Below are 10,422 nucleotides of genomic sequence, written 5' to 3'. Positions count from 1 at the left end.
GATCCCCAAATGTCCGAAGTCTAACTGTAGGCATCCAAGAGGCTTAGGCCCAATCCCATTTCTACCCCTTACCCCTTCCCCCTTGTTTTGAAGGGGTAAGGGGAAGTGGTAAGGGGAAGGGGTATATTGTGAGTGTGGATCACATGTGTAACACAAATAATATAAATGGGGTCCATTGGAGGTCTCACGAGAGCGATGGTTTGAAAAGAGCTGAGCCTCTTTTAGACCCGTCTGAGTAGAATGCAACAAATCACACAAAACGTGTGGACGACTTACTCAAACCTCAACTTCCCCTGGTCAAGAAAGTCTTTGTCGAACAGCCAGGGGAGGAACACTGCAAGGCTGAGAGAGGAGACAGAGGAGTTTAGACCACACAGGAGCAGAAGCCTGTCTGAAGCCAATAACACATCCATAAAAAGCAGGCCAAGCTCACAAAAAACGATGGCACGAGGGTAGACAGACCAAAAAACGCATTACGCCCCATGACCTTGCAATGATGTTAAACGGAACAATCTGGAAAAATGGTGGACATGACATGCACGCCTCTTTATTTTTAACGACTCCTCGGACAACCGAGACTGTGTGGAGGCCGGCGGACTTAGCAGCAGACAGCTGCTCCTGGTGCGCCGACGTTACGCAAGCATGACTAAAGAGGTTCCTCCGGTGGGGAGCAGGTGTTCTGGGTGTCGGGGGGGGGGGGTGACTACCTGGTGAATCCCAGGGAGGGCAGGATCAGCACCATGAAGAGCAGGAATATGTACAGTTTGTGCATCATGCTCTGCTGTTCGCTGGACCTGAGGAGAACAAGACCACAGCAACACGGAGCACTGGTTAGCACGAGGTAAGATAGGACGGTGTATATCCCGGAAGGGAACGTAAGAAATTACTTCTGGTACCACTTTTTCCTCTACAACCAAAACCTGAATTTTCACTAATATTTCCCAGGGCTACATCGTTAAACCTGTAGCAACCGTCTGGGAATAACTGTACAGTAGCATACACTCATGTGTGTGTGAACAGAAGCACACGATTGCACTCTGTTGGTTCTGGACCCACAGATTGATAAAAAATCCTTTATGCCCTTGACTCTATTTAAGCAACGGCGACCTGAACTTTAATTTACCCGCAGCCTTCTGTCCAGCCATTGGTTAGTCGAGCTGCCTGTCCCGCCCCTTCGCCCCCGTGTCAAGACCAACATACGCCCAATCTCAGCTCAAGCGTCCCAGCCCTGTCTTGTGATTGGCCCGCCCAGACTGTTTACACTCTTCCTCCAGGTTGTGTTGTGGGCCAGCGGAGCAAAGACGCCCAGGGTGCCACACGAAACAGGAAGGGAACAGAGGCACCCCAAAGTGCACCACATGGGTCTCACCTGCTCCAGTGAAACTCTCCCAGCGTGCAGTAATAGACGATGGTGGGCAGCAGGGCGGAGAAGGACCACAGCAACAAGGTGGGAAAGAACTGACTGACGACGGCACTCTGGGGGAAACACAACCAAAGCACAAATCTCCATGTTTAGAGTATCCGTCCATCCCTCCCCAATAGGCTGAGGCACTAGTGTGTGTAGGGCTGAACGATTGAATAATTGAATGATTGAATTCAAACCGACATCGCTATTTAATGGGGCGCGATTAGCTAATCGCAAAGGCTGCCATAAAGAAATATATTATAAATACTTTTTATGATTTTGTTTTTGATTTTTTTATGACTTGTTACTGTTACTGACGGGAGATCAGTAGGTCTCATATTTATTTTTATTTTACAATTCAATAGTTAAATAAAGATGTTATTATATCAATTCATGCATCAATTCATCTCAACACCTGGCCTAAAGGAAAGAGCAGTTTATTTGTTGACTGCTTACAAAGTTGTGTCGGTCATATTATAGATTGATGTATTTCTTGTTTAGTGAATAATACAGAACATGAGGATCTTTAAAAAGAAAAATAGCATACTAAATCGCAATCGCAAATTCCCCCAAATGGTTTGTTAAGTGTCAAGTGAGAGGGCGGCGGTTGCCTAGCGGCGCTCACGTTGAGCAAGGAGAGGGGCTGCGTGACGTTGTACGAGTCCATGGTGTTGAGGATGATGGAGGGCGTGGTGAAGAAGGTGAGCAGGAGGATGAGGAAGAGGTTGAGGATGAGGCAGCGCGCCCACCAGCCCACACCCTGCACCGAGAGATTCTCCCTGGAGCAGAGAGGGAGGGGAGGAGGACCGGGGGCAACGTGGTGAGCTCCGTGAGGACAGGTAATGACCACACCGGGCGCTGCTTTTATTCTGGGGCGGTACCGATTATCTTGCAGACACCAATTTTCCTTAGTTCATCTAATGATAAATATATAAACATAAATAATTAAAACAACACCTTAATCTTTTTTACCACCAGCATTACGTTGATCAGAAAGCCCTGCGGTGTAGGCCTACAGCTAAATGCCACCTTTGAAATTACCTATAATTAATATATTCTAATGAAAAACTTAAAAAAAGTCCAATATCATAACCAGTCAAAAAGTCAAAGACAGAGTTTTGTCATCATTGTTTGGCCAATCAACCTGGTGAATCTCTATTAAACTGCGTTGAGGAGAGCTTCAGTTCATGGCATGGTATCTAGAGCTACGCAGATTCATACAAAATAAAACCACCAACAGACTGCAAAATGTATTATTCCCATGCAAACTAATACAAATAAATACATATATAAATAAACAGTCTCAAAAAAAATTGACGATAATGGAGCTGCAAACCGTGGGTCAAATATTATAATCTCACCAATAAATGTTTATGGGATGGGGGGCAAAGGAGACCTTCCACTTCTTCACTTTCAGAGCTGCGCTGTGGGGCGAGGGCTGGGGCTCCCATCCGACACAAGCACACCCACACCCAACTCGGCCGGCCTCAGAGTCGGCTCCGCCCCCACAGTCCAGGGCGTTGAAGTCTTTGAGGATGCTGAAAGGAACACATCCCAGTTCAAAGTCATTCAGCTGTTGCTTTTATCAAACTCATCCGATATGACTTTAAGACCAACGAAAGCATGCGGTCCATCCTGGAGCAACTACGAATCGAAGTGCTGCAAAACTTTAAGAGGCCGTTCCCAAAAAACACAGACAATTAAAATACAGAAAGAACTGTAACAAGTCTATTCAAACAAACTCGTGAAATGTCTGATGTGTTACTGGCAAAGGGACACAGCGAGAGCTGTTACAAATAAAAATAACCATCATGTTGAATTCAAATAAAGGAAAAAAACAAGGGAGGTTTAAAGAGGCTTCTTACAATTTGGCCATGGCCTCAGACTGTAATGTGACAAAGGCCATCCCTAGGGGGCGCTGTGGCACCAGTTCCCTCTGCTTGCTCACTTCTTCCAACAGAGCTGCCTCTTGGTTGCTGTAGTACTCGATCGCGTCCACCTGAACACACCGCCCGAATGAGAAGGTTACCTTAACTGTAAAAGGTTGATTGATGATTCAGATGTGTGTATATCATTTTGATACGCAAAAATGATATATAATGGAGTAGTCTGCTTACTATTTTCAACTTTCCGTCTACATACGCCATTAAGACCTTTGCCCTCAGAACTACAGAAATAGTATTAGTGTTTAGACTCTAAGCAGTTCCTTGATCTGGTAAACCTCAACAATAGATGCACCAACAAGTGGTAAGAAAGGAAATGACAATGCAGTTCTTTTTGTCTGGTGACAACCGTCAATCTATGGGGACCTGCTTCAGTTGTATGCGGTTCCAGAGGTGCTTTCATCCTGAAAACAACCCACGGTGTAGATTCTGTAACTTTTCCTGACATGCACTGAGGATACGCACGGCACACGTGCATGTCCTGGCATTCTTTCACCTCATAAAGTGTCCTTCTATCTCCTCCTATCGTCACACTCTTTTGTTTCTGGCGTGTGTGATCATTTGATGCATCGGACCAACTCAAACGAAGGAAGAGTCACACCATGCGTGTGGGCAGGAACCGTTGACGTTGCCTCCTTATACGCAGCACTCACCTTCTCACAATTGCAACACGCGCAGCAACAGAGTATGTTGCATCGGCGGAGGTTGACCGCCCCGCGTTTCCCCGTCCTCTGCAGGTCCTTCTCGTAGTAGCGCAGGTTTTTATGAGCTCGCATCCTGGGATAGAAACATGAAGGAACATCGGTTTATTTCCCCCCTTATTGATAGGGGATATCTCATGCGTTTATATGAGGAATTCTCTGGCCTGGGTACCTCTCCTTGTCCAGCTGGATGAGCTTGGCCACATCGTAACCCAGGGTGACTGCGGTCACCTGGCATGTAGGGTACGCCTCCCTTCAGAACACAAGCAGAGTGGGGCTGGTCAATGTCACTTATGGGAAGGTGCATTACACTTCAGCGGCACAATCATGGATTAATATATGGTCGGACACTATATATTCATTTTTCCCTCTCCTGCTTATCAAATACATCTTTGAGAAGTGGATCTTACAGTGGCATAATACATCCCAGATTACGAAAACAGAACAGCAGAACATGCAGTTAATCATGATATTTTGTCCATATTAATCAGAGCCCGCAGTAAAATAATGATACGTTACGTTACTTACGTAAAATGTGTTTTCACTTCTTCATCAGTGGCTTCTTTCGGGACTGAACGCACAAACAAAGTGTTTCTGGCCTGCAAAACAGTAGCCACAACATGTCATTGTGCAAAAAAATGGTATGCTCTTGATTTGGTCTTTGATGATTTAATTGAAGCATAAAAAGTAGTTTGGCTTGTATTTTGTTTTTATTAAGTCTGAAGAGCCAGAAATGTGCGTTAGGAAGAAAGTACTGCTTGCACAGTTTGAGTAATGGTCACTTGCAAAACAGTCATGATAATATTGTAACACAATATCAGAGATATTTGCAGTAGCCTAATTTCCCAGCCACACTGACAAACATGTAGTTCATCTAACGGCCTATAGGTGTCTCACACTGGTTGGATGTAGTATAAAGACCGCCAACCATTGGATGTTAATGGGAAAGTTGTGACTTAATTATTGTATTACAAAACAAATAGATTTGATATTTTTAAGTAACGGCTGGTGGATAGTTCCTTTCCATATAATCTATTTTGAGGGGTGCCGTTTTCCTGTTTTATCTCATTAAAGAAATGCAGCGATTAAATATGATTTTGAAATAATGAGTTTTGACCATAGACCACTGCAAGTCGGTTCTAATCCTGCACTGAAATTTCCAAATAAGGATAGCTTCCGCCGATGGTTTCAGCAATCTTTAGCAATGGCGGTGAATGTGACATGAAATCTAAGGCTTCATAAGAATTTAGTGTAAACAAATGCCGTGAAGTCAAGCATGCTCTATCCTTATACATTTTACAGTCTATGGTTTAATCACACACTCACCGTCTCCCGGCGCATGCCCTTCATCTGGGACGTGTAGTGGCGCAACAGCACCACGGTCACAATCAGATACAGAACGGCAAACACTGTGTGCAGCCACAACAGGTTGTTCCTAGAGAGCGAGTCAACTGTTAAAGAGAGGTCATCATGTTGCCACCATGCTAAACTAATGTCAGATCCAACACAGGTAAATATCAAGAGATGCATGTGTGGAATGGGATAATCACCCTTGTGGAAGATTGGCAATAGTCGTCCTTCCAAATTCGTACGGGTTAACACCTTTGGATGAAAATATATATTTCTTGGAATTATGAATAACGAATCACATTACTATCGCTGAACGCTAACATGGACTTCCATACATCATACCGTGCATGGTGCAGGAGTAGACCAAACAAGCCCAACCCTACATGCGGGGTGGCGGTTCGGTTCTCCTTTTGAACGTTTAACGGTAAACATCACACACCTAGCAGGTCCCCGGAGAGGTTGACCGGGAGGATGACGGCGAGGGAGGCGACGGTGACCAGGGCCAGAAGGAAGATGAGGTGGCGCTGGAAGGACATGTAGTGGACCGCGTCGATGCCGCACTTGGCCTTCATCGTCTCCGAACTGTAGCAGAGGGATCCAGGAGAGACGTGGTTTAGGGGACCCAGCACAGGGAGCAACGACACGCCGCACGATAATGACAACGCAAGTATCTCCTGGGAGTAACCTTCCCATGCAGTCCTAACTCTGTGTGGACCCTCAAGCAAGGACTGAGCCAGCACACTCTGAGCATATGAGCCAGAACGACAGCTAGTAATCCGGTGTTAAGTGCCATGTTTCAGCAAAGTGTTGTTATTCTTGTAGACCATTACACCAGACCACATACATCTATTGTTTCCGATAAAGGATGCAGTTGTTTTTTTGGCCTGCAATATGGAACTTGAACCTGATACTGACTAACAGAGCGGTGCATCCCTAGTTTCCATGTGTCTGTAATTTACATTTGGTCAACATCAATTCTGCTAAGCTGATAAGAACAGACAATTGAGTTATAAAGAACACTCCCTCCACTCCTATGACGGAGCGACCAAAATTACATCATAAAGAACACTCCCTCCATTCCTATGACAAACAGGCTAGTGTTAATTATAGAGAACACGCGCTCCATTCCTATTACAAACTAGTGTAGATCATGAAGAGCACTCACACCATTCCTATGACAAACTAGTGTAGATCATGAAGAGCACTCACTCCATTCCTATGACAAACTAGTGTAGATCATGAAGAGCACTCACTCCATTCCTATGACAAACTAGTGTAGATCATGAAGAGCACTCACTCCATTCCTATGACAAACTAGTGTCGATCACAAAGAGCACTCACACCATTGCTATGACAAACTAGTGTCGATCACAAAGAGCACTCACACCATTGCTATGACAAACTAGTGTCGATCATAAAGAGCACTCACTCCATTCCTATGACAAAGGGCAGCCACGAGCAGCAGCCCTACAGAAGGAGCAGAAAGGGGACTATTGTTAAAATGCTGATGTAAACATGGAAGTTAATGATGAGATAGTGCAAGATGATTCATTAGCAATGGACTTAGTAAGACCACACTTTGATGAGGTGGAACCTTTCAGGTTCAAGACAATTAGCAAACGCCAACATTTGACTCCAAAAGTCCCAAAGAGGGACCTCTACTACTACGGAAACCTGAAATGTTGACTCTGTGTGTCTTTTGATAAGCATAAGCATTGATAAGCAACCACTGATAAGCAGAGAACCTTATCAAGCGCTTCCACAATCTGTGGACTGGGAAACGTGACATCATGCTTGATCGGTTACTTGTGGTAACATGACTGCAGATCATGTGGACGACTTTAACAGAAATTCCATCGGCATGTAAGAGACTTTACTGAGACGCATCTCCGAGGTTAATCGGATTAGTTCTGAGGCGCACCGCATCAGCCTCGGGGTCGTCCACGGTGGATGTCATGCGTCCAAATCTGCGATGCGTTGATTCCATGAACCTGAAGAACAAAAAAGGAGGTTGAGGCTCAGAAACTCAAACTGCCGTTAAAACACGATTATAGGAGTGCACCTGCAATATTTCATGTTTTACATTCATTTTAGCGATATGGGAAATTCATGAAATCATACGACCGATTCATGAAATCATACGAATGATTCATGAAATCATACGAATGATTGAGGTCCAAAGACTGACCCGTCGGCTTCTGAAACCAGAGCCAGCCGACCATAGTCCCACAGCTTCCCCCTGATGGCTGAGAACAGGACGATCAGGAACTGTGTTTGACATGAAGTAAACATAACTCATTAGCAATCATTGTTTCAGTGGGAAAAACCTATACGCATTCAGTAGGAGGTGGCGTGAGGCTGGTGTTACCAGCAAAGAGTTTGTATTGCCTAGTTCCCAATTCAAGAGGATACAGGTACACTAAGCCTAGCCTCAGCTACCTCGACTTTCATTCAGTGAAATCATCGGCTTGGCATTCGCAGCTGCTCACTTGGCTCATGAAAAAAAATCATTTTAAGCAAGCTAATACAATTTGTGCTGGTCTGGCGATATGACATGGAACAGTAACCAATAAGAAAAGGCTAGTTTCAGATTTGGAAAGCCTTGAGTTGAAATTCTAACAAACAAGATTCTGTTGTTCTTTGATCTGCAAAATAATGCATTTTCATTACGGCTCCAACGATTAGTCAATAAATCAATTGACAAAGAATGAAATAGAATCCAATTTCGATAATCTTTTAGTTTTAAATCATTTATGAAGTACAAATAACAAGCACTTGCAGCTTAATGTTGCAGCTCCAATATTTGGTAGGATTAATCAAACAACAAATGTCAGAACAAAATATAGACTATGAAAATGAAAATGAAAATGGTTAGATGCAGCCCTTAGTGTCATATAATATGACAAGATACATTCTGGCTTAATATTGTCTGTGGAATAAGTTGTCACGCATGCTTTACGCTTTGCTGTTCATTATTTTACGTAAAGCAATTTCTGATCACATATTAACCAAACACAGAGACAGAAAACCAAAACATACCAAAAAGACACAGAAGTCTAGCAACAGTACAACGGGCACCCCGCCAAAATGGACTTCCTTCAGAAAGTTGCTCTGCGTGGACGTGGAGCAGTTAGTGTAGTTCATGCTGATCGGTGCAGGGGTGCTGTCGCCCTCCCACAACAGTGACGACATCCCCACCCTGTGGGGAGAAGATGCAAAAAACAACATATCTGTATAAGCATATCCTGAGTGTATGAATTCCATTGTGTTGCGGATGGACGTAATGGGGGACACTTGTCCAAAGTATCGACTGCATATTCTTGAATAGGAATAAATTGGATTGGATTTCCGGGCTCGGCGTCAAACCCAATAGGTCACATGTTCTGCGAGCTGTCAAACCTCGTCCTCCTCACGTGACAAGCACCCCGATGTCGGCAAACCATTTTTTCTGATACTACCGTGATATTAAAATACAAATACATCCATAACTCTGTTGTTTGACTAACGAAATCCTTCCTTCCTATATATGTTTCGGTTTACTGAAACGTATTACGTGTTCATTTACCTAGACATAGTCCCTGGCGTTAACACAGTGATGTAGTTCGTTTCAGCTTGACAATAACAAACCCATAAGCAAAACTCTGGTATGAATGACTGGCCAATTCCCAATGATACCGGTACAGTAAGCCAAGCATCAGCTACGTCGACCATCACCCAATGAAAACATCGGCTTAGCATAGCTACTGTAGTCATTTTGCCAGAGATCTTTACCCGCAAACAATATTTTTTAGCAAGCAAATAATTAGTGCTGTTCTGGCGACATAGTACGGATATTGACGGACCCAACGTTACCTGTTTTATTGGATGAAAGAGAAATACGCCACGAAACTCGACGAGAGAAAGGAACTCCACATGTATTTCATGTGTTTAGGAATTAGGAGTCATTTATGTTCTGTTTACATTCCCGCGCCTGCGCATTTGGTCAGGCAGGCCGCTGTTCCTGTACTACTGGGTGCTGCAGTTTCAGGACCACTGTCCTAGGACCCTATTCATTGGACGCTCTTTTTTCGCGACACTCCCGTCAGGACGTGTGTTTATTTTAACTTGGACAGCGAAGGAATCTTACGACTAACTCAAACCCCTAAACTTAACCATCGCTAATCTGAAAGGCTATGTTAACTTTATCATCCAACCATCTTAAATGACCAATTTATGAATCAAGACCTTTACCTATGCGTTATTTCGCAACGCCATCCTTTTAAGAATTAGGTTAACTCGCAATCGGTCCTAGGAGTGCGATTCGGAAACGGCAGCCTTCGGCATTGCAGTTGCAGGACCATACTTTTGCGTCAACGTCACTATTTATTTAGCCGCCGTCTTTTAGGGAAAAGTGCAGAAATATAAATGTGTAGTAATATTCTTTAACAAATTTAAGAAGATATGATTTAATGAGGGATTTTTTTCCATTGATTATTTTGGATAAAGGTTACAGACAGACAGACAGACAGACACTAATCACTATTATTTTCTCACAAACTAATCAGACTCGCACGCACGCACGCACGCACGCACGCACGCACACACACACACACACACACACACACACACACACACACACACACACACACACACACACACACACACACACACACACACACACTATCAGAGGATCCACTCTAGAGATAAAGCAGTTGCTATGACAACTCAGCACGTCGCACCTTCCTCAGGTACGATTGAGCTTAAAGGATTGTCATTGATCTTCGCCAAGCTGCTGCAGTCAGCTGCCGACACATTGCACATTTACATTACACTTCCTCCAAGATTAACGACCTGCATATCAATATTGAACTATAAATTCAATGTAAACATGGATATTTTTGCTCAATTTTGCTTAGGAAGGCGCACCGTTTTCGGTCTTAAGTTGCGTTTACTGCAAAGCAGAAAGTGCAAAATGATTGTTTATCTGACCTCTTACCGACAGACGGTTTGAAGCGACAGATTTCTATTTTTAATTTCTCTTGTA

General features: G+C 43.9%; 1 protein-coding gene across 1 annotated transcript in view; it reads right to left on the bottom strand.

Annotated features, from left to right (window-relative positions):
* tmem63a (transmembrane protein 63A) overlaps positions 1-9,405 on the bottom strand; it is a 12,812-nt gene extending 3,407 nt beyond the window's left edge. Inside the window, exons 1-17 of the mRNA XM_030345629.1 lie at positions 9,252-9,405; positions 8,439-8,598; positions 7,588-7,667; positions 7,321-7,390; positions 6,829-6,866; positions 5,839-5,981; positions 5,600-5,651; positions 5,376-5,484; positions 4,578-4,648; positions 4,222-4,302; positions 4,002-4,125; positions 3,271-3,404; positions 2,767-2,943; positions 2,031-2,184; positions 1,370-1,476; positions 708-794; positions 277-342 (exon numbers count right to left, since the gene is read on the bottom strand). Of these exons, the coding sequence (XP_030201489.1) occupies positions 277-342; positions 708-794; positions 1,370-1,476; positions 2,031-2,184; positions 2,767-2,943; positions 3,271-3,404; positions 4,002-4,125; positions 4,222-4,302; positions 4,578-4,648; positions 5,376-5,484; positions 5,600-5,651; positions 5,839-5,981; positions 6,829-6,866; positions 7,321-7,390; positions 7,588-7,667; positions 8,439-8,591 (1,646 nt within the window). The 5' untranslated portion in view covers positions 8,592-8,598; positions 9,252-9,405. The remainder of the gene's footprint in view (positions 1-276; positions 343-707; positions 795-1,369; positions 1,477-2,030; positions 2,185-2,766; positions 2,944-3,270; positions 3,405-4,001; positions 4,126-4,221; positions 4,303-4,577; positions 4,649-5,375; positions 5,485-5,599; positions 5,652-5,838; positions 5,982-6,828; positions 6,867-7,320; positions 7,391-7,587; positions 7,668-8,438; positions 8,599-9,251) is intronic.
* Between the last annotated feature and the right edge of the window lie 1,017 nt (positions 9,406-10,422).

The sequence above is a fragment of the Gadus morhua genome, chromosome 21 (genome assembly GCF_902167405.1).
Source record: "Gadus morhua chromosome 21, gadMor3.0, whole genome shotgun sequence".
Taxonomy (NCBI): Eukaryota; Metazoa; Chordata; class Actinopteri; order Gadiformes; family Gadidae; genus Gadus; species Gadus morhua.
Note: the sequence above shows the minus strand (reverse complement) of the source record. Positions and strands in the feature narration are given on the sequence as shown.